This window comes from Prunus dulcis, chromosome 1, assembly GCF_902201215.1.
Source record: "Prunus dulcis chromosome 1, ALMONDv2, whole genome shotgun sequence".
Lineage (NCBI taxonomy): Eukaryota > Viridiplantae > Streptophyta > Magnoliopsida > Rosales > Rosaceae > Prunus > Prunus dulcis.
Genome location: NC_047650.1, coordinates 22,581,026 through 22,605,135, shown reverse-complemented (window position 1 = coordinate 22,605,135; position 24,110 = coordinate 22,581,026). Strand labels below are relative to the sequence as shown.

General features: G+C 37.8%; 4 protein-coding genes across 5 annotated transcripts; 1 reads left to right on the top strand and 3 right to left on the bottom strand.

The window, feature by feature from the left end:
• Positions 1-3,049, bottom strand: LOC117616613 (protein POOR HOMOLOGOUS SYNAPSIS 1-like). 2 transcript variants are annotated; one of them, XM_034345986.1, is made up of 8 exons: positions 2,687-3,049; positions 1,892-2,008; positions 1,683-1,748; positions 1,419-1,522; positions 1,108-1,307; positions 913-965; positions 684-711; positions 1-371 (listed from the first exon to the last, which is right to left on the bottom strand). In XM_034345986.1, the coding sequence occupies exons 1-8, from the start codon at positions 3,047-3,049 to the stop codon at positions 313-315; spliced, it is 990 nt and encodes a 329-aa protein (XP_034201877.1). In that variant the 3' UTR covers positions 1-312. The 2 variants fall into 2 exon arrangements, with proteins under 2 accessions (XP_034201877.1, XP_034201878.1); XM_034345987.1 differs by having other exon boundaries at positions 1,455-1,522; positions 2,687-3,038.
• An 854-nt stretch (positions 3,050-3,903) lies between these two features.
• LOC117615261 (protein POOR HOMOLOGOUS SYNAPSIS 1-like) lies at positions 3,904-6,691 on the bottom strand. The gene is made up of 9 exons (XM_034344314.1): positions 6,393-6,691; positions 5,932-6,048; positions 5,745-5,810; positions 5,479-5,582; positions 5,167-5,363; positions 4,934-5,038; positions 4,792-4,859; positions 4,596-4,623; positions 3,904-4,195 (listed from the first exon to the last, which is right to left on the bottom strand). The coding sequence occupies exons 1-9, from the start codon at positions 6,678-6,680 to the stop codon at positions 4,137-4,139; spliced, it is 1,032 nt and encodes a 343-aa protein (XP_034200205.1). The 5' UTR covers positions 6,681-6,691; the 3' UTR covers positions 3,904-4,136.
• Positions 6,692-8,559: 1,868 nt separating this feature from the next.
• LOC117615669 (anthranilate phosphoribosyltransferase) lies at positions 8,560-12,542 on the top strand. The gene is made up of 10 exons (XM_034344796.1): positions 8,560-9,752; positions 9,828-9,985; positions 10,067-10,150; positions 10,255-10,307; positions 10,397-10,478; positions 10,801-10,908; positions 11,230-11,353; positions 11,514-11,599; positions 11,691-11,998; positions 12,262-12,542. The coding sequence occupies exons 1-9, from the start codon at positions 8,888-8,890 to the stop codon at positions 11,910-11,912; spliced, it is 1,782 nt and encodes a 593-aa protein (XP_034200687.1). The 5' UTR covers positions 8,560-8,887; the 3' UTR covers positions 11,913-11,998; positions 12,262-12,542.
• Positions 12,543-19,520: 6,978 nt separating this feature from the next.
• On the bottom strand, positions 19,521-20,012 carry LOC117616606 (uncharacterized mitochondrial protein AtMg00810-like). Its single transcript, XM_034345982.1, has one exon. The coding sequence runs from the start codon at positions 20,010-20,012 to the stop codon at positions 19,521-19,523; it is 492 nt and encodes a 163-aa protein (XP_034201873.1).
• Between the last annotated feature and the right edge of the window lie 4,098 nt (positions 20,013-24,110).

The following is a 24,110-nucleotide window of genomic DNA, read 5'->3' as shown; positions in this document are numbered from 1 at the left end:
CTGGATCATAAATAGCCAAGACACAATGACAATATAATTAATGTAAACCCTTAGACTAATCTGTATTAATTTGTCTAACATATACATCCACTACTGGTCAAACAAAAATAGAATTAAAAAAACTAATAAATTTAACTGAAAATATTAGTGTGTATAGCAGAAGACATGCAAAAGATTTGCATTAAAGAAAAAGAAACAGAGTTATTGCCACGATATCATTTGAATAAGAACATGTTTTGGGCTGTAGGTGACAAAATCCCACCTCCTGGCTGGGCAACCGGAGAGGAAACGCTAATGCAGGGCCATGAACAATCACAGCATCGAATCGCCTCCTATTTCACTGATAACTTTCTCCACTTGAAACAACATATCTGCAAATAACAGGGAAGAAAGAAAGAAACTAGAAACAAATTAACATTTCAAGTAAAAGGAATATACCAAGCAACTTTGTCCAGAGATGATAGTGCTTCTGAATGTGACGGTGTTCAAATGTTTAGCACAGACATCAAACTTAAGTTATTATCTACATGTGATGTACAAAGTCGTTTGCCATGAGCAAGGAACAAAGACAGATATGGCATCAGGCATAACAAGCTTGCAACAACATGTTTCATTTGCAGAACATTACTTAGCTTAAAAGGATTCATCAGAAAAAATATTATTTATATAAAACTAGAACCTACCTTGGAAGGAAGCATCTTCCATATATCTCTGCAACACAAAAAACATTTATGTTAATACATTGGCAATACTTCTGTAAAACACATCAATAACTCTTGTACGCAAATACACTGTTGACAGAAATAGCATTGCAATAAATCCATGCATTAATAGGCACAACATAACCATTGCACATTATGCTGACTAATAACTTTCTTTAAGACCATCAAATTAAAGCGTTAAGAAAACTACCGCGATTTGGGATTTGAGATCGACTTCCTGTGATCCAGTTGGTTGTGTTACCACTACATCATTCAATCAAGGAAAATGGTTAATCAGTCATCAAACGCAGTCAGAAAAAGTTTTCCTGTTCACTTTCAAGGCAACCAATCTACCTGGGCCAATTATCCCCAAAAAAGAAATTTTAATAATAATAATAAAAGCTACCTTGTTCAACAACAGGGCCACAGTTGCTCAGAAATGAGGTGAAACTTGGAGGCAAGGCTGCAAAGTTGCTCTGGAAGTTATCGATAGGCGTGAATTCTTGAGTGCATGAGTATTGCTCAGCTTCATTATTCAACAAGCTGGGTGATATTTTAGGCGTATAAGTCTGAACAGGAGTCATGGTAGTCAAGTCCTTGCAAGCCCTGAAAACACAGAAAAACACTATCACCACTTCTCTTCGACTTGTTTATGGAAAAAATATATCTACTCTGGGGAAAATGAAGTATTTTAGGAGATTGTAGTTTTGATTTTACGGATTGAGGGGTCTATTAAAGGACGTGAGCTCAGACTCTGATGAAATTTGAGATCCAACGTCAGTATTAACAGGTTCAGTATCCATCCCTTCCTTGCAGATACCCTGAAAAATGGGCAAAGCATATAACATCAACATTGCAGGATAAATGAAAAAGCTCTTCTCCACAGTAGCATGACAATGAGCATAATACGTGTTCCCTTTTTTCTTTATGAAATCTATATTACAATAACACACTTCAAACTTCTAACAGTAATGGCTTCACCTTCAAAGCATTCATGAATTTCTCAGCCTCATGGAGAGACAAAAATCGAAAACCAAATTTCTGGATCTGCAAAGAAGATGTAACACAAGGACATTGTGAGTTTCGAATTATTTTGTCCCGTGCAGCCTAAAAATAACAGATACAGCGTATCATACACAAAACTGAAATTTAAACGCATTTATATTTAAAACAAAGAGTGAGCAGCTTGCCTCTTCCGAACAATCTCTGTAGCTGACAAAGATGGCTCTGGTACCCCTGGCAGGAAATCCAGACATGCATGAAACCTGAGGCCAGATAAAATGTAGCTTGGAAACATAGTGCTCCTCCTGAATCATAACAAATTATAACAATTCAAGGAGTTGTTACTTGTAAAAATAACTACACAACCTTCTATCGCACTGAACAAATTGGAAAATTGAAATTACTGTACAAACAATCCAACGCTCAGTAATGCGCTAAACAACAGCATGCTACTTAATTAACAAATCACAAACTTCCTCTAACTTTTCTATCTTCCAGAATCGCGATTATCATAGTTTTTTCTGCCTTACTTCAATGTCAAATTGTGATTATTCAGATCGTTAAATAATGCTTCCAATCACCAGGAAATGTAAAAGAGCTAGGCCGCAATGAACTCACAATGTCCGTACAGTTGTACGAAAAAAAACTTGCAATAATATAGAAAATTGAATATTTCCAGAAGGATCTAAACATTTAACACAATATATCACATTCTCTGCACCATATCATTCATTGCTCACGCCATTCAAATTCAAATAAATTCTTCACCAAAAAAGTTCATATAAATTCTGAGCGCAGTTTGGTCACAGTGGAGACGTGATATGTAGACACGCGAAAGATACTAGAATTTCAATTCGTACTAGTTTAGTTCGCTTTCCCTTAGTTTTCTCAGCAACCAAACGCAAATCAACAGTTGAAAGAAAATTTCAAAGAGCAAATCTAATCAACAAGCCGAGAAGGTAAAGGAGGCAGCGTAGACCCACCAGAATCTTGTCCGCGAAACCGACGGTGAGGACGACTTCGGAGTTGGAGTGATCGCGAGCAAGTTGGAGCCGAGCTAAGGAGCAGGAAGAGATCCAGCGGTCAAGTGGCCGTCGCCTTCTGTACTTGGGATCCAGAGGTACGAGATCGGGACACGTGGGGGTGATCGGAGGAGGAGGATAAGGGAAGAAGAGAGCGAAGTGGACCTCCCACTGCTCCCTAACGGCGCTCACAGTCGCCGTCGTCGGCTTCGTCTGAACCGACTGTACGCTTTCGCATGGTACCACAGCCAGAGAGCGGGCCATTTCTTTCAGGCTCTTTCTCTTTCTTCTCTGTTTCTTCTCTCCGCCTTGGTTTGGGTCCATGGCAACGAAATTCGAAATTTCGAACTGGAGGGGAGAAAGATCAAGTACGAATTCAGGCTGTCATGAATTTATATGAACAAACGGACACGTGTCGCTGTGTGATTGGTCTATGCTAGACCTGGGTCGTCACGTCCCGCGCGTTTTTTGAGTAATGAAGTTTGTTAATCTTGGTTACCACACTTGCTCATTTGGTGAAACTATTTTTCCATTTAATATTAACTTATTATTTTTTCAACTGTATTTGATCCAGTCATCAAATCAGGTGACGCCCATTGTAATTTGTTGCAAATTTGCAATGGCATTTTTAATCTGTTTGAAAAAACTAATATAAATGTAAAATTTTATAAATAATTAGAAGAATGATGTATTCTTTACAGTATTCTCGTGTAAAACTGTACTTTTTTTTTTTTGACTGTTCAAAATCGCATCCAATCCACCAAAATTAATTAATCTAATACACTCCAATTAAAATTTGATCAATGTGGATAAATTTGGCGGATTGAATTAGATCCTTAAATTTGCTTCACTCCGCTATTTGATTCATATTTGTGAGGGTAAGTATTGCATTCAGATGGTGTTTTTTGGCCGAGAAGTTGAGTCTCCTTGAGTGGTTGTTATAAGTCTTTTATTACCAAGGTATTTGTTTGACATGTACAAGCATGATGCATTACTAACTAAACAAAAGAAATAATGAATAATAAAAATTGAAGTTTAAGATTAAGATTAAGACAAATAAACAATAGCATCACAAATCCACCTCATATATGATATTTCAATAAGCAAAAAACTATTACAAAGTGAATACAAATCATATCATTAAACAAAAAAGCGATAAAATAAAAATGGTTAAAGAATATCCCGGAGGACCTGCAAAAGGTTTGCTAATTATTGAAACAATAAAATAACAAAGCTTTAAAGACAAAATTTCAGAGACAGAGCTATTGTAGGATTCCACTTAGCTATAAAACCTATTATAAGAAACTTGAGTACGGTTCGATACATTCGAAAATCAGAGAAATGGGGATCAAAGGCAGGAAGAACCAGAGAAGAATGCTAACTGATTTAGATGATACATGGCCATGAACAACTACAGTGTCAAATCACCCCCCATTTCATGGATAACTCTCTCCATTTTAGTCAACATATCTGGAGATAACAGGGCAGGAATAAAGAATCAGAAACAAATTAGCATTTCAGGTAATAAGATATATGGAAAAGACTTTTTATCCAAAGATGGTAGCGCTTAATCAATATCAGATATTAGCAGCTTCTGAATCTGGTGGTGTTCAGATTGTTATTGTGTATGTAGACACATCAAACTAAAGTGACAATCTACAGGTAGGAACCAGCAAGCTCCGACGTGAGTGACAAAAAGCAGAATATGTATTTTTAATAACACGATGAACAAAGTTGTTTGCCATTGAAGAAGTAATAAAGACAGATATGGCACAACAGGCATAACAAGTGTGCAACAAGTTTTAATTTGCAGAACATAGCTTACCTTAAAAGGATTGATCAGGAAAAAAGAAGTAAAAATAGAACCTACCTTGGAAGGAAGCATCTCTCCCATATCTCTGCAACATAACAAACTTGTATGTTAATACATCAGTAGTTTTGCAAAACATCAAAAACTCTTATATGCAAATAGTCTGTTTACAAAGGCATTGCAATAAACATTACATTATTATACTGACCAAGAACATTCTCTAAGACCAACAAGTTAAAAGCAAAAGAAAAGATACCGCAAGTTGGGATATGAGATTGACTTCTTGTGATACGACTTCCTGCGATACAGTTGATTGTGCTGCCACTACATCATTCAATCAAGGAAAATGGTTCGTTACATGGAATCAGAAGTGTTTACTGCTAAGGCGTCGAATCTACCTTGTTCTACAACAGGGTGAGAGTTGCTAAGCCATGAGGTGAAACTAGGAGGCAAGATTTGGGAGTTGAGATTGACTGCCTCTGATACAGTTGATTTTGCTTCCCCTACATCATTCAATCATGAAAAATGGTTCTTCACATGGGATCAGAATAAACTTTCCTTTTTACTGCTGAGGCAAACAATCTATCTTGTTCAACTGGCAGAAAATAAATCTATGTATAAAATAATTTACCTTGTTCAACAGCAGGGTGACAGTCACTCGGCAATGAGGTGAAACCTGGAGGAAAGGCTGGAAAGTTTCTCTGGAAGTTATGAATATTTTTCACTTCCTGAGTACGCGAGTATGGCTTAGCTTGATTATTTAAGCTTGGTGATATTTGAGTAGTACAAGTCTGAGACGGAGGCATGATATTCAAGTCTGTGGAAACCCTGAAAACACAGCAAAACACTATTACAGATTCTCCTCAACATGTTTATTGGCAGCATATATCCCCTGCTAGGGGAATAATGAAGAATTTTAGGAGATAGCCAGTTTTGTTTTTACCGGCTGAGGGGTATATTAGAAGACATGAACTCAGACTCTGCTGAAATTTCAGATCCCAAGTCAATATTGAGAGGTTCAATATCTCTCCCTGTGTTGAAGATCTCCTGAAAAACAAACCAATCTTTACACCACTCACTATTGCAAGACAAAGGCTTAAGTCGTCTGTGATGGTAGCATGGCAATGAACATTGTACATTTTTCCTTTTTTCTTTATGAAATCTATATTCAAATAACACACTGTACACTATTTGAAGTAATGGCTTCACCTTCAAGGAATTCATGAATCTCTGTGCCTCATCGACTGACAAAAATCGCAAAGCAAATTTCTGGACCTGGAAACAAGACATTGTGAGTTTTTAGCCCCAAATAAGAGAGAATGCCCATCACACATGAAATTCAGTTATTATATATGAATAAATTCCACACACAAAAAAAAAGCATTGAGCAGCTTGCCTCGCCCACACAATCTCTGTAGCTGATAAACACGGCTCGAGTACCCCTGGCAGGAAATCCAGGGTTGCATGAGACCTGAGGCCAGACAAACTGTAGCTTGGAAACATAGTGCTCCTCCTGAAACATGTTCAATCATAATCACTCAAAGATTTATCAAATAAAATATGCCACTCTGAACAAAAGAAATAACATACTGAGCGAGAGCGAGCCACAGAAAAAGGCCTCTTAAGTTATATTAGTATCTAGATTGGGAACAATCATAAAAATTAGTACATTTTATTCGGACAACTTGTGTTCAAGCATTTTAGATATCAAAATGAAAAAAATCAAGCATGAGTTACTTGGATTTGAATTCCTAGTTATCCAGCTCCGATTTTCCTTGGTTTTCTCAGCAACCAAACGGAATCTACAGCTGAAAATTAACAAGACGAGAAGGTATAAGCGAGACAAGGTGGACTCACCAGAACCTTGCCACTGAAACACACAGTGAGGAGGACTTCGGAGATGGAGTGGTCGTGAACAAGCTGGAGAAGAGCTGGGAGGGAGGAGGAGACCCAGTTGCAAGCTGGGCGTCGATTTCTGACCTTGGTAGGCAGAGGGACGAGATCGGGACACGTGGAGCTGATAGGAGGGTAGCCGAAGAAGCGAGAGAAATGGACCTCCCACCGCTCTCTAGCGTCGCTCAAAGCCATTTTCACCGGCTTATTCTCTCTGCGTTTCCTTGTTAAGAAAGCAAGAGTGCCTGCCATTTGTTCGTACTGGGTCGCCATTTGTTTGTATTGTTTATGGACACACACTGGTCTGTATTTGCTTGTGTAGTGCGTCCCGCGCACTTTTTAGACGTCCATGGTCCACTGTGATAATCAATTAATTAATTAATTATCAGGTGAGGTAAATTTGTTGCTTGAAATAGGGTTTTTAATCCAATTGGCAAAAGCAGTTGGTTCAATATGGACTCATTTACATATTCAAAGAGTCGAGAGAAACGTGGTACAAGGGCTTTTAGCGAAACAACCAAACCCAAATATTATATAGAAAAGTTGATATATATCGAAATTTCTATTAAAGAGTTAGGTTTAATTTTTGGATTTAGTGATTTTGATTTCAGTTCTTTGATTTTTGTGCTACATAAAATTACATTTCTTTTTTTAAATATTTTATGATGTAATTTTCTTATTATTTTATTTTTATAATTATTTTTTGTTCTAATGTTGTCCCTTATGACTTGAATCATATAATAGTCATTTATGTTATATTGCCCATTGCCTATTGCATAGGTATGTATATGTTTTTTCATTTTTTTGACAATGTGTAAAAGTATTTTATGTACCTTTTTTTTTTTTTTTTATAGGTAATATACAATTTTATTTCATCTATTTTTGTATCTAACTTTTAGGTAGTCTTCTAATTTATGTTCCTAACTTATAGGTAACAAGATTTATCACTAACTATTTTTCGTTGCGAATAATAACACTATATTACATGTATGTTAGGTACATAATTTAATGTGGGTGCTTGTTTAATCTATTGGTATAATATGTGGGTCTTTACTTTTTATTGATTAAATTGTATTTTATCCATATATTAGGAATATTATCAAGGAAAGAATTCAAAATTTAAATTCTGGAATTCAATTACAAGGAAATAATGCATTAAATTTAGATTTTCAATGGGTTTTCCTTATTTACCTCAAGGGGGAAAATCGACGCAACAAAAAGAGTAATAAATGTCAAAGGACCTACATCTAAAACAAAGAAAGCGAGGACTAAACTCAATGATAGCTAATCGTTTTGGACCTATCTAGGTAATTAAGGTGATGACAATATCGATATATGATTTGGATAGATAGTAGGTTCCTATTAGGCCCATTGGTACAAAAATTACTTAATTCTTTATATATTTATTTTTTTTGAGAAATTCTGGGACTGCATTCATAATTTAGCCAAAAAAGCCACTAGCTACAAACCACAAAGGGCCATTACAATAACGTAGCGATCTAACATCAAAATTAAAACAATCTAGGGCTCCTTTATTAACAATCACACATGAGCGAAGAAACTCTGGCATAGTATCCCAACTAATGAAGCAAACTCATAATAACCAAAACTAGATAAATCTTGAAAAAACCAAGTTATAACAATTCAAATAAAACTCTCACAAAGGAGAGGTGGAAAACTCTCACAAAAGAGAGGTGAAACTACACAGAAAATTCAAAGAGTCTTTGTGAGTTATTTCGAACATAAAGAAACCGCAAAAAAGATAGTGGTAGAGATCAGACACCGAAATACAGGTGGAGGAGAAGCATCCACCTGTAATGAGTGGTGGGAAATCATTACAAAATGAAGACAAATTGGGAAAACCTTATGTGTCTGAAAATTGAGAAAATTAGAAGAATGGATAAAGAGAGAAGATGAGAGGGAAGGAAAAACAATGACTTTCTTTTTCTCAAAGTGAAAACGAACGTAGAGTATTTTTTGGGAGACTGGGGACTAGGATTTTCATCTTGATTCCTTTCATTAACTGACTCACATATGAAGTCATTCTCATTAACTAAGAAACCACATGCACAATGTGTTTTTAAATTTTCATTCACCTATTTTCAAAAAGAAAATATGCATCTCTTTATTTACAGGTATCCTCCGCTTAAAGAGAGAACAAGACATTATCCCACTGCACTTTTTAATTCTTTTAATTCTTTTAATTTATGGTTATATAGGACACCCTCTTTTTTTTAGTCTTTAAAATATCTAGTCATCTTTATTTATTTTTTATTTTTAAAAGCGGCTGCTATTTTTGTCAGCTTAAAGGGTAAGCTTTGAACGTTGAGAAAACTAATAAATAAACAAAAGGATTTGGGGTGCATTGAAAACATCAATGCTATCGCCAGTTTTGCGACCTTCCCCAAGTAAGCAGCAGCTGCAGAAGAAGAAGAAAACACAGCTGCCAAAAATCAACCATGAAAGCTCTTCTCAATCCAGAACCTTCCGCTTTCACCTCCATATCTTCCATTTCCACCGCTAAACCTCGAAACCTCACTCACTCTCATACCCAAGCATTCCTCAAGCTCCCTGCAAACAACGGCCACTTTTCCAACGGAAGAAGACTTGCCTTGACCACCAGAGCCACATTGGACTCGGTCAGGATCGATCAATCAGGGATTTCAGAGACCGATATCCGAAATCCGACGGTTTCTTCGTCGTATCGGAGCTCTAATCTTCCGAAGCCGAACCAGACGGTGCTGGACGCTCAGGCTAGGGTTTGCACCGGCCCCACCCAGACCAGACCTCTCGGAGAAGACCAGGCCTTCAAGGTTCTCGACACCATATACAGATCAGTCAAGGGTGAGCTGATAGATGAAGAGCCGGTGTCGAAATCACAGCTCGGAGCATTTTTCGCGGCGATGGCAATTCGCGCTAATGCTTTTCCGGAAGGGACGCAGTGGAGCGAAGGCGAGAGTCGCGCAATGAACCAGTTCTGGCCGCTTCTGGTTCGAGCCCTTCCGGCGGACGTGGTGTTCATAGCCGACCCGGAAGGCTCGTTAATGGGCACGGGAAGCTCAATTGGGCCCCAATTTGTCGGTAACGGCACTAGGGAGATGAGATTGGTCGGTGTCCTCCGGGAGGTTTTGGCCGGCGGCCACCTTGGATTTGAAGAAGTTCAAGGTGTTCTGCGAGATGTTCTTCCATTGAAATCAATGGAGGATGGGACGTCCACAGGTGTAAGTGAAGCATTGCTTTCGGCATTGTTGATAGGCCAGCGTATGAACAGAGAAACTGACCGCGAGTTGAAAGCTTACTGCCTGGCATTTGATGATGAACTTGGTAAGCTCTAGTCTTATTATTATCTCGATTAGTTTTTCCTTTATTTTTCCGAGGATGAACTGTTGGTGTATTTAGGTGCCACTCCAATTGCTGATGTTAAGTCTCTCACTCATTATGGCGAACCTTATGATGGAAACACACGTTTCTTTAGGAGCACATTGTTTGTTGCTGCGGTTCGATCTTGCTATGCTGAATCTTCCTTGCTTCATGGCGTGGAATGGATGCCACCTAAGGTGAGCTTTCAGCTCTGCTCAACTCATTGACTAGATAATGGAAACTAATAAGGCTCGAGTAATAATGTTTCTGTTTTTTAGGGAGGTGTTACTGAAGAACAAATGCTTAAGTTTATGGGGGCAAATACAAGCCTAACCCCATTGCAGGCAAAAATACTTCTTGAGGTATCTGTGGTTCTCATAAACAGATTTCTTGCTATGCTTACTCATTTTCTTTTCTTTTTAATGTCTTTTGGGTTGTGGTTAAATTCTTTAATTCGTTATTTCAGGATGACGAAATTGGTTTTGCCTATATAAGCCAACGTGAAGCCCGCCCTTCTCTGTGTGAATCTCTAGCCATTTGGCATGCTCTGGTTACTAAGTACTCTAATTGGGATGAAGCTGATGACAAGAATTCTATGATTTGTGCAGGTATTCATTAGTTAAGTTGAGAGAGCATATTAAGAAACGCCCCCCACTGGCAACAACCGAAAAGGTTCAGCAATTTGTGAAGGTCTGTCACATCATTCTTTGCTCTATAAAAGTTTTAGTAATTTTTTATCCGTGCTATTCCTGTAAGAAAATGTTGAAGAAATCCTTGACTGGCATTTCGATGCAGAGAAGTCTAGGATGCATCTACTATCTCAATACTTGACTTCCACACAATTGATATATGTACTTTAATTTCTTAAACATTAGTTGGCATCAACAGTATACCTAGTGACATAATGTATACATCCCATATTCTGTGTTGATTAAAGTGAAAAGTTCCCAGCATTAACATGAAAATTTCTGCTGCACTTTACATAGTGAAATATGTATTATTTTCTCAACAGGCCCGTGGGAAGGAAGCAATTGTTACTGGATTTTATCATGAAGGTTATGAGGAGCCGCTCTTAATGCTTATGAAAAGAAGAGGTGTTAATTCTGGCTTGGTTGTGAAGGTTGGAACTTTGCCAATTATGCAAGATGTGTATGAACATTCAAATATGAAAATTTTGTTATTTTCTTAGGCAGCTGTTGGCACTCCAAATAGTCATCGTACACCTCTTCAATGTTAAAAATAAGAAAGGGATGAGTGAATGATGACTATTTTGCAATGCTAATAACAACTCCCGTTTTTAATCACAAAACTCAATGATAATCTGCTATTTGAAATCATAGATATAGTTAAGAAGTAAAGAACATTCACATCAATAAGTTCAGAATTTCTATATTAACTGAGTTATTCAAATAAACTAATCTTGACTTTACTGTTATTGAAGGGTGAGGAAGGAGCCCTCTCAATGACAACGAGATTACGATCAGTAAATTCATCAAAAGGAATTCCTGTAAACTACTGTTCAGGGTTCCGCTCACTGAGCATGGCATCTGCTTGTGAAGTTGATGGTTTGTTCTTTAAGTCATCTTATGTTCTGTTGTTCATTTTTTTCAAATGGTTGTAATTTCCAGTTTTAAGCTTTTTAAGTTTTCATGTTGCTGCACAAATGTTGAGGTTCATGCATCAAGTTCCTACCATCGAAACTGAAGCCTGAAAGTTGGTTTGCAGGGGTTTCACGCGAGAGTTTTAGTCTAGAGGTTAATGCCAGAGACTATGGTTTTGAACCCACTGACACTCCTAGAACTGATAGATCGGTACAGTTCCTTGATACCCCGTCCCTCTCCTTTCCCTCATTTTTAACAAACCAGGGTTTTATGACAAATAATTACATTTTCTGCAACTTAGGTCTCGAAGAATATAGAGTTGGGCTTAACAGCACTTCGTGGTAACAAGGGACCAGCTTATGATAGAATAGTCTTAAATGCTGGAATGGTTGATCACTTACTTGGATGTGATGGTGCAGAAGACATATATGTGGCCCTAGATAGAGCCAGAGAAGCTATTGACAGTGGAAAGGCTCTAAAAAGGCTCTTGGATTACATAAAGATATCTAACGAAGTGGGATAGCCCCCGGAATTTGTTTTCAAGAGATAAGTATATGTTGTGATAAAGGAGGAGCAGAGGAATATGTTTTAGTATTTCTCAAACTACAGGTAGGCTCATCTTTTTCTTTCATCACAAATACTTTGTTATCAACTTATCGTGTATCCCCTTGAGACACTCATGGATTGTAGATAAAACTGCAGTTGCATATGTGAAAGTTTTCTCACATTTGATTCATTTAGCGTAATGACGCATCATATAAAAGCCCTACGAATCAATTAACTAAATGTGATATGATATGTTATACGTAGGTACTAACTGTGGGAACATGGAATGCACAAACACTAACGCACGTGTCGTTATTATCTTGTAGGTTGAAAGAAGGCCTACTTCCCAATGTTTTGTATGTGTGGTGCAGAAATGTTGTAAAAATTTGCTCGTCTATGCGTTGATTTGTTATTTGAGTTATAAAATTTTGAGACATATATACCTATGCGGCTCGCCAATCCAAGAATAAAGGTCAGGTTGCAGTGACGGGGAGTGAAAATACAAAGTGAATTTATTTTTTGGTGTCGTAAAATACGAAGTGATTTGTACGGTGTCTATCAGCCATTTTATTGATATGATAACCTTAAAAAAAGTTGCTATTCATGATGGAAAGTTATTTTGTGTATTTCGTAAGTTGGTTGTTCTTGTTTGCGTTTGAAGGCACGGGCCCAGCCCTGTCTAGGTAGGGCTGCAGCCCGACCCAAATTTCTAGAAAACCTCTCTAACCTATATAGCCCAAGCCTTATTAAAATAGCCAAACTAGTATCATCCAATCCCAGCACGTTGTATCCCCTAAGAGCACCTCCAGCGGTGCAGCCCAGCCCGAGGCAAGGGCGGGCCAAAAAAAATTTCGCGCTCCAGCGTTGCGCCCAGGCCCGGGGGTGGTGTGGGACCCACCAACTCGGGCCAGCCCAAAGGCCAAACCAGCCCCAGGTCCAACACGAGTTTGCTAACGTCAGCGCACGCGTCACGCTGACGTCAGTCCTGGTCAGTTCAAATTTTTTTACCGTTGGCGCGTGCATTGCACGCGCCAACAGTAAAAAAATTTGAACTGGCGCGCGCTGACGTCAGCGCGACGCCAGCGCCAACAGTAGGCTGCCACGTGTCGCGCTCGCTGCCTTCCGATCTGCTTCTCCTCTCTAATCCAACGGCTGAGGCTTTTTTGGGTGAAAAAAATATGAAAAAAATCGTAAAAAATTCTAAAAAATTCTAAAAAATTCTGATATTTTTTTTCTATAAATACCTATCAATACCCTTCACTTTCAACACCAATACTCTTACATTTCATTATACTTCTACTATAATTCACTCTTTTTACACAACATTTTCCTCTTTTTCATCTATCATTTTGATTTCATATTTTTATGGCTTCTTCTATCGAAACCGGAGGGGCTTGGAGCACCATGGAAGATGTTTCCTTGTGTGAGGTTTGGCTCCAAATTTGTCATTGTCCCGTGTCCGGCAATGAGATGAAATTTTTTCATATGTGGAAAAAAATTCATGCCGAGTTTTGTGAAAAAATTCCGGGGACTACTCGTACGGAGATGGCATTATCCAGTAGGTGGAAAATTCTCAATAAAGAGTTGGGAAAATGGAGAAATGCCCTAGCAAAAGCGATGGACAACTATAGAAGTGGGCAAAATCGTACTAACGAGGTAAGTATTTTATAATTTTTGTTTTATTAAGTTTAATCTCCTAATATATATATTTTGTTAATATTGCTTGCATTTTCAATATTTTGTACATATTGCTTGCATTTTAAATATGTTGTTAATATTTTTTGCATTTTCAATATTTTGTTAATATTGCTTGCATTTTCAATATTTTGTTCATATTGCTTGCATTTTCAATATGTTGTTAATATTTATTGCATTTTCAATATTTTGTTAATATTGCTTGTATTTTTAATATGTTGTTAATATTTCTTGCATATCCAATATATTTTAAATATTTATTGCATTTCCATTTTTTTGTTCAATAGATGATTCAAGCACAAATGTGGTTTGGTGCAACCGGGGGTGGCAAAAAAAGTTTCACCCATCATGAATGTTGGGAGGTGGTGAAATTTTGCAAACGCTTCGTAATTATTCCAACGGGTCCGGAGGTTGTGTTAAACGAGACGCCACTCCGTGATTCAATGACATCGGATTCACCTCTTGATTCTCCTATGAGTCAAGACTCACCCATCGAAAAGGAGCCGAGGCCCATTGGCCGAAAGGCAGCGAAGGCAAAGAAGAAGGGTAATTCAAGCAATCAAAATTCACAATTTTTGGAGGAAATTGCAAGGCAAAACGGCATAAGAATAGAAATGGAGCAAAAACGCCAAGAGCACGAGTTGGCCCTTGATGCTGAGTTTGCACGAGAAAGGGAGTATTTGCGCAAAAAAGATATGGACAAGACAGATCGGGAAACCATGGCGATGGATACAAGTCATATGTCCCCTGAAACAAAACAATTTTGGAAGCTAGAACGAAGGGATGTTATGAGAAGAAGACTTTTCCGGGATGATGGGCCTAGCAACACGGATTGGTTAAATGATGGAAACCATTAAATTAGTTAGCATATCTTTTATGTATTTGTATTTTAGTTGTTTTCTATTAAAGTTGTTATAATTCATGTATTTTTTTTTAGTAGTAATTCATAATGACTTGTATTACATTTCATTATTTAATAAACAAAGCATTCAATAAATTACCTTTTTATTCAACATATTCCATACTTCAAACAAAACATAATAAAATTAAAATTAAAAGTACAAACAAGGCACAAAAATAAAAATAAAAGTACAAACAAGGCACAATAAAAATAAAAACACAACCAAACCATACCAAATAAAACATAAGCAAAGCATATATTCTCCATCATTAATCTTCATTGCCTTTCACCGCCCATAGATGCTCCATCAAGTGAAATTGACGCATTTCATGAATATACGAAGATTGCATCTCCTCATATCGATCTATCATTCGGGTCATCAAATGACCATCCCTCACCAACGGTTCCGGCTCAAACGGTTCTCCATTTGGCCCCATGGGCCTTTCATAAATCCGTGTCAAAGCCGTGTTCATTGGATCCGGTTCGTAGACCTCTAAAGCATCATAATCGTACTCATCCTCCACAATCATATTATGGAGGATGATGCAAGTCATCATAATGCTTCTGAGGATCTCCTCATCAAACATGCGGGCCGCACCTCGAATAATCAACCACCGAGCTTGAAGGATGCCAAAACACCTTTCGACATCTTTCCTGTATCCCTCTTGATATGTAGCAAATAATTTTTGCTTCTGGGATCGGGGATTTGGAATGGATTTGACAAAAGTCGTCCCCCTCGGGTAGATTCCATCAGCTAGGTAGTATCCCGTCTGGTATACTGTATTGTTGACTTCATAGGTGACATTGGGGCCCTGGCCTCTCAATACATCGTTGAAGACGGGGGATTGACCCAGCACGTTGAGGTCATTTTGTGATCCTGCAACTCCGAAGAAGGCATGCCAAACCCATGTGTCGAAACCAGCAACCGCTTCAAGGATGATACTTTTTTGGCCTTTTCGATTTCCATAATCACCTTGCCAGGCAGTTGGGCAATTCTTCCATTGCCAATGCATGCAATCGATGCTACCAATCATTCCAGGGAATCCTCGAGCTTCGGCTTTTTGTAGAAGCCGTTGGAGGTCCCTGGGAGTAGGTCTACGCAGGTAGTCCCTAGTGTACAGAGTTTCAACAGCTTGACAAAATCTTACCAAAGCCTCCAACGTAGTGGACTTCCCCATCCGGGCAATCTCATCCACCTGATCAGCAGATGCTCCATACGCCAACATTCGTATAACAGCTGTAAGCTTTTGCTCCGGAAGAAGCCCCAAAACCCCAGCAGCATCACACTTTTGAACAAAGTATGCATCATAATTGCAAACATCATGCATGACTTTATTGAACAAATGAGGTTGCATTCTAAATCGCCTTCGAAAATCAACATCAGAGTACAAAGAAGTTGGGATAAAATAATCTTCCAAAAGATTCTTACCCCTAGAATGCCTATGTCTTTCCACATTCCGGCGGCGGCCGGCTTGTGAACTATGGCGGCGACCTTGGTTCTCTTCTTCTTCCAAAGCCACTGCTATGAGAACTTGCTCATCGACTTGTCTCTGCAACTCATTGACTTCATCTGCTCTACGGTTTCTCTCTCTTCTTTCTCTCTCTTGTCTCTCCAAGCATCTCCTAAATTCTTCCATTCAGAATGAATGAAGTATGAATTATAAACTCTCAGAAATGAAAATATAGAAAGATGTGGTGTGAGAGGTATGAGCTGAGACTCTGGTTTTATAGAAAAATTTGGCAAGATAGACATGCCACGTGGCTTGATTTTATTGGATGAAATCTTATCTGAAATTTGAAATTCATCCGAAATTTGAACCCTAATTTGTATGAAATTCAATTCATTTTGAAATTTATCTGAAATTTGAACCCAAATTTATCTGAAATTTGAACCCAAATTTATCTGAAATTTGAATTTTGAAATTCATCCGAAATTTGAACCCAAATTTATCGAAATTTGAACCCAAATTTAAATTTGAATTTTGAAATTCATTCGAAATTTGAACCCAAAAATTTATCTGAAATTTGAACTTTGAAATTAATCCGAAATTTGAATCCAAATATCTTATCCAAAAATTTTATCTGATTATGAATAGTCTTGACACGTAGGAATCCGAAAATCTTATCTGAAAATATTACCCAAATTAATTATTTTCATTACAAAATAGGAGGAAAAAACAAAAAAATGAATAGTAATTGCCATGGCTAAGGGCAACGGGTGGAGACACAATTTACTATTTGCAAGGGCAAGCACTATTCACGTGAATAGTGCTCGCCCTAGCTCCACCCTTGCCATGGCTAAGGGCAAACGGGTGGAGTTGCTCTAAGGTAAAAGAAAAGGGGAGCCTTTACAATAAGGAGTTTAAAGTGAGGAGCTTAGGCCATCTCTAGCTGTAGGGCTAAATGTAGTTTAGGTTTAAAAATTTAGTCTATTAAAATATTAAAATTTTAAAGAATAGTGTAGGGATAAATTTTTTCATCTCCAACCATGCATGACTATATTTTAGGGTCCTTCATATTTTATTATTTTGAGAAAAACAATGGTACAACATTCATACATTCCACAATCATATATTGTTTAAGTTAATTAAACTACTATTTTTTTAAAAAAAATTAATGCCAACAAAGGCAATTAAAATTTTTTTTTGAAAGGGTTTCAAGGGTCTGACCTTCAACGGTCATGACCCAAAATTTTTTATAATTATTTTAGACAATGCCAAACATTTAAAAATGTGAAGACAAAAAATAAAAAAGGATGGGTTTTAATGTTTGAGCTCCAATGTCATGAACAAGACTTTTTTATAATTGTTTTAAACAACACTTGAGAAGATTTGAAAAGCTGACCACATTTATTATAAAAAAATAAAATAAAATTTAAAGGGAGTGGGTAGGTCTGACCTCCAACGTCATAGCCAACAATTTTTTTAAATACTTTTCTTAAACACTACGAATTGAAACATTCAAAAGGCTTTTAAAAATCTATATATATATCAATGTTGGCTGATGAAACATTTGGCCCGGTTGGAGGGCTAAATGGCCGAATGTGGCCCTCCAAATTTGGCCAAAATTTTGTTTAGCTCATGGCTGGAGATGAGTTTTGCATTATTTTAGGGCTATGTTTGGGATATAGCCCATGACTGGAGATGGCCTTATTTGAAGGGTTCAGTCCCACTATCAAACCATTTAAAATGTTTAAGTCAATTGATTTTCTCACATTTGTTGATGATGGAATTGAATATCTCAAATAAGCTCATCACTCTAAACTCCTCATTATAACCTGTTTTTAAAAAAATGATTAAAAAAAAAAAAATCCCTCTTCTCCTCTCTTCAGCCAAGACCCAAGTCCCTTTTTAACTTCATGAGCTCCAATATGTCCTGATATGTCAGTGGCCCCTTTTTCTATTTGTTACTGACAAACATACACATATTTAAATCCTTCAGCTTATGTTGCATGGACACGAACACGAGAATACGGAAACGCAACATGGCGACTTGGAAAATCTCAAAAAATTAGGATACAAACACGATTAGGACACGACAATTAAAATAATAATAAATCTTAATAAAATTATAATAGTATATACTTATATATATTTATAATAAAAAATTATACTCAATACTTCAATGTCATAATACCATAAAACAAATTCATACAAATCATACTCATTTGAGTTAACTTAGCATTATTCATCTTTTCCTAAACAAAATAAAGAATAATACACATATTTACTTACACATATTCATAATTCATAATAAATCAAATTTTACACATTTTTCGTATATGATCGATCATCTTCAAAATAAGAAAAACGGTTTCCCATTTCATAAAATAAGAATCGAGTATTCATAAATAAAATAAAAAATAAAAAGAAACAAAGTGAATGAATTACCCACTCAAAAAGATGCTTCTCTCACGACCAAATTGCTATCAATATCCTTAGTCAACCAAAAATATCAGCTCTTACGAAGGAACAAAGAAAAAAAAAACATTGTTTACAATTTTAGCCCCCTTTTTAAAAATATTTCAAATATGTCTACATAGTTTTCAATAATTATGTGTTTTTGTGTTTTATACTTTTCAAAATGGTCCCCTGCCGTGTCTTAACTTCAGTTGATCGGGTCCAAAAGTGTCTTGATTGTATCCAAAACTTGTCTTGACTGTTGACCCGTGTTCAAGCCGTGTCCACGTGTCTGACACCCCCCCACATTTCGACTTGATGGAGTGTCCGTAGTACTACATAGCCTTCAACTATAAGGTTTTGCTGCCACAACCTGTTCCATGCTATAATATTTAGAAGCTCTATAATTCATAAAAGGAAAGCTAATTTCCTAATTGAACCCAAAATTAAAAAGGAAAGTTTATGGAAATATTATATGTGTTACTCTCTACTATCACATATAGCTATTGCCATTGGGATCTTGTGGAAACTAATTCTCACTGATGGATTTCCAGTATTGAATTACAACGTATATATTGACAAAGATGCAATAATTGCTAATGATGAGGAATCTACTTTTACAATGTAAACACGAGTGAATTATGGCAGGTCTTTGAGGAAAAGTTGTTGGGTGTTGTATCTTTAGGGAACCTTATTAACACTCCCCCGCAAACTTGACTCGGGTGACGAGACAAGTTTGTTGGACAAGAGACGTAATTGATCCTTGGACAAACCCTTCGCGAAGACATCAGCAAGTTGATCAATGGAAAGTAAAAACTGAACGCGATGACTGTAAGAGGCAATGCGCTCTCGAACAAAGTGTAATCTAGGACAACATATTTAGTGCGAGCATGAAAAAGGGGATTTGCCCCCATGTATTTTGTACTCAAATTTTCACGGTAAAGAAAGACGGGAAGATGGAGAGGAAACCGTAATTCACGAAGTAACCTTTGAATCCAAATAAAGTCGGCACATGCATAGGCAAAAGTGCGATATTCAGCCTTAGCACTTGAACAAGACACAGTACGTTGTATCTTTGCATTCCAGGAAATCATATTGGGACCAAAGAAAACACAAAAGCCCTTAGTGGAACATCGAGTATCAAGGCACAATTAGCCCAGTCAACATTAGAGTAGACATGGAGCGAAGAGGAGAGGGGTGCATGACGAAGTGGAAGATCAAAACCAACAGTCCCTTTGAGATAGCGTAAGATACGTTTGACAGCATCTGTGTGAGGGGAGCGAGGATCCGCCTTGAATTGAGAGACAAACTGAACTGCAAAGGAAATATCCGGTCGCGTGAGGTTAAAAAACTGAAGAGCACCAACGAACTGACAATAAATAGAGGGGTCAAAAAGACGTGGGCCAACGTCACGATTTAGACCTATCTTGGAAGCAATGAGAGGAAAACATGGTTTGCAATCAAGCATATTAGCACTCTGCAGGATATCAATGGTGTACTTCGTCTGAGTAAGATGAATAGCACAAGAGCCATGGGCAACCTCAACACCCAGAAAGTAACATAGCCTACCAAGATCTTTCATCTCAAATTCTGTACCCAATGTCTGAGTACGATGACTTGAGAGATAACGGGTTCGGTGAAAGTCGCACGAAGAAGACTAACAAGAGTTTGATTAGTGTGCTACAATTGAGTATACTGTGGATTGGGTGTGGTGGTGATGGTCGGAGAAGATTCAGAGGGGGTATCTGTAGAGGGAGTAACTGTGGTGGTGAGAAAGGAAGATGGGCAAGGATAAGAGCCATCGAGAAATTTCCAGTAATCTTGGCCAACTAGGAATGGCTTAATCTGACTTTCCCATAACAAATAGTTTGTTTCAGAAACCTTGACAGAGACAAGAGTAGAGATGTTTGGGATTAAGAGAGAGCTCATAGAGATAGAAAAGAGATTTCCAGAGGATACCATGTGAAAACTAATTATCATTTATGAAATTTCAGTGTTGAATTACAACGTATATATTGACAAAGATACAATAATTGCTGATGGTGAGGAATCTACTTTTACAATGTAAACAAGAGTGAATTATGGCAGATCTTAAGGAAAAGATGTCAGTGCTATATCTTTAGGGAACCTTATTAACAGATCCTTCTGTTCTAGTGCTCGAGAACTTTAGCTACTTTGCCATCCTTTTGGTTTCTTCTTCATTGTTTCGTAAATAATATGACGAAAATACTAGTTACACCTTTGATATTCTACATTGCTTCATCTCAGTTGATTGGTTTTGGACATAGCCAAATAACATTCGATGTTCTTAAATATGGTGTTGTTGGAGACCCAAAAACTAATGATTCCAGGGTAATTAACTTCTCGTAACACATGCATTTAGTTCTTTCGAGTAATGTTAGCTTGTTAGATAGCTCAACGTGTTAATGTTGTCAAACTTTGTATTTAAACCACATACTCACATAAAATACATGTTCCTCTTATCAATAGTTTGGATGGATAATGCGACAACATTAACATGTCATCATGTTATCCAATCAGGAAGATCGCGTTTTTGACAAGACCTGACCCAAATTCCACTTTGGAATCCAAGCCGAACCCTGTGCGTGTCCGACACCTGGCGGGTGTCGGGCACGAATGACCTAATTGCCCTTCCCTACAAAGTACGATAAAATAACAAGGTTAACTCCTACCAAAAAATCGGCTGAGTCTCCCCTGTAACTGGATCAATCCCCAAAATTTACACCTGTCAAACAAGCATATATATACACAACCAACTGCTAACATATGTAAATATATATATATATTACACATTCCAACAGTTAAATTCTAATTCTAGGGGAAGTTATCAGAGCGACTACTAAGAATTTACAAAATGAGTCAATTCTTTTACAGAAAAGTCCTACATCAGAAAGGAAATCACGGAAGGTGGAAACGGCCCGGTGGTAGATCACTGTGCACGCCTACTGCTTGGGGGCGCAAAACATTGAAAATTGTGAGTGGACCAAAAACAAAGTTTGAAAAAAATAGCATATGAACATACTAACCCCACTGTAAAAACAGTTATACAAAACTAAATCATTCTCTCTATTATATTCGTATTAAAATCAATGCATTCATATATTTATACATATATATGCCAATCATACTCATGATCAACATTAATCTCTTAAAAGCATTGAAAACAGTTTAAAACTACCACCTATGTGTACCCCTTATTTCCGTCAATTCCTAATATCCGTAAATTCCTCGCATAACCATTGGTGACACGTACTCATAGGTCTCGGTGACACAAGGTCAATCCGAGCTGCAACTCGCAGGATTCATGGGACTGTAGTCAGCCTGATCCGCATTTCTCGCTCCGCATGAGTCCGGGTACCATAGAACTCGTGGGGCAACTGTTAAGCATGCTGAATAAACTGAAGGCAACCAATAAAATCCGAAGGCAATAATTTATCTGAAGGCAACTTATTTACCGAAGGCAACATCTGTATATCTGGGTACCTAATGTGGTTTAGGAAAATATAAGGTTTTTGAAAAATCTGAGGAATAACTGAATTTCTGTTACATCTGGAACTCTGCTGCCATTTATATGATATTTAGCTAAAATTCTCTTTCCCTATATCCTTAAAGGATATTCCACTCGGCAACATGCAAAACAAAATATTTAAAAGCATATAACAGCTTATAAAACACTAATCTTTGAATAAAACTTATTCAATATCAAATACTGTAACCGAATTGCTTAAATTCATTTATAAAAACAAAGAGTCTACTCACTGCTGGTCCGTGCTCGTTGGACCTCTTGAAGGTCCCTCCTGCGGGTCAACTGGTGCGCGGGTGCCTGATTCAATTACCATAATATTCTATTAATACAATACTCAATATAATATTAAATTAAAAACCCTGACCCCCGGCTCCTAAAAGTACGTGCATCAAATTAAAGTTATTCATATGCCCATAAAAGCTTTCCTTCCACTTAGAATAGTTTAGAAGTATATCAAGACTCAAAAAACGCTAAAGTCCCAAAAAGTCAACCCGGGACCCCACTGGTCCACGACCTCAAAATTATGATCCAGAAGTCTCTAGAAGTTCCAATATACCCAAGACACATGTCCCGAGAGTTTGATCTCGATCGGACGGTCGGATTGATCACGATTGTACAATCGCATGATTTCTAAAACCCTAGCCCTAGGGTTTGCGATTTCGGAGTATCCGGGACTCCGATTCATGATCCGTCGAATCCTAAACGATCCTGGAATTGTCTAGATTAACATATCTGAAAAAGATTACGATCCAACGGCTCAACTGTATTGAACCCGGAAATCACACAATATGCAACATCCGTTCGAGGCTCAAACGGTATCCAAATTGAGATCCGAAAATTCCTACGCGCTCGTGACAACACGATGATCACTTTAGGACTGAATGTGGTTTCCACTAAACTGCCCATGCGCCGCCACACGAGCCGGCAGCCCGTGGGTGGCTTGATAAATTTCTTGCGTCGGAAAAACTCCAAACCACCTGCCCAAACTCCTACTCTAGATGAAGCACCCTATTTGGAACCACTTTTGTTCTTGGACATACCCCAAAAACTAGCCATAAGTGGCTGGAATTTCAATCTCAAAACCTGCCGAACTTTGGATCGTGGTTTGATCTACCTAGGCTAGAAATCGTTCCAATCCTACCCAACCAGCAGCTAAGTCATGAAAAATAGGTAAGGATCTATACCTTGATCGTCCGATTCGGTGGCCGGAATACGGAGATCGACGGCTGTGAAATTTTGAACTAAACCGGCCGGATTTTTCTATTTTTTCGACGAAGCCGTGATTGCCGAGCGGCAGGGAAGGTCGGGCTTGGCGGCAGAGCTGACGCCGGTGCGATTGGGTCAGGTCCGGAGGGTCAAGGTGAGGTGTGGCGTGGCTGGGTGGTTATGGAGGTTCGGCTGAGGGGTTTTCGAACTAGGGGAAGAATAGATCGCGAGGAGAGAGAGAGAGAGAGAGAGAGAGAGAGAGAGAGAGAGAGAGAGAGGGATGAGAGAGAGAATTGAGGTTTTCAAATTCTGACTTTGCAAATTACCATTTTGCCCCTATACGTATTTTGGCCGTATTTTCTTCATTAAAGCTCCGATTCAAGCTCGCTACGTGTCTACGGACTCGTTTCGTCACGTTCTACGCAACGGTGTGTGTGGAATTATTAAATTCTTTCTCGGTCAAAAAGTCAACTTTTCTTTAATAAATTATTCCAAGGGGCAAAATTGTCTTTCTATCTAATAAACCAATAATGAAATATTAATTAAGGTTTGGGTTATTACAGTTTTTATTTTTCTTGTTTTATTTTATTTCTTTATTTTCCATTATCTTAAGCTAAAAGAAGCAATCACTTACAGTTTGTTCACTTTGCAAATATAGGCTTTTGTAAAAGCATGGGAAGAGTTATGTGGAGCATCTGATGAAGCTAACGGCGTACCAACACTTGTTATACCAGAGCAAAAACTTTCTTATTGCAGCCCATCAAGTTTGAAGGTCCTTGCAACTCAAATAGTGTTCATGTTCAGGTAACCTACACACGCCTTTGAAAACATTGGTTTTTTTTTTTTTTTAATGAGCTGAAATCACTTATTTCAACAATATGATTTTTCTTACTTATTGAAAAACTGATTAAATTGTTCTTTTTCTCC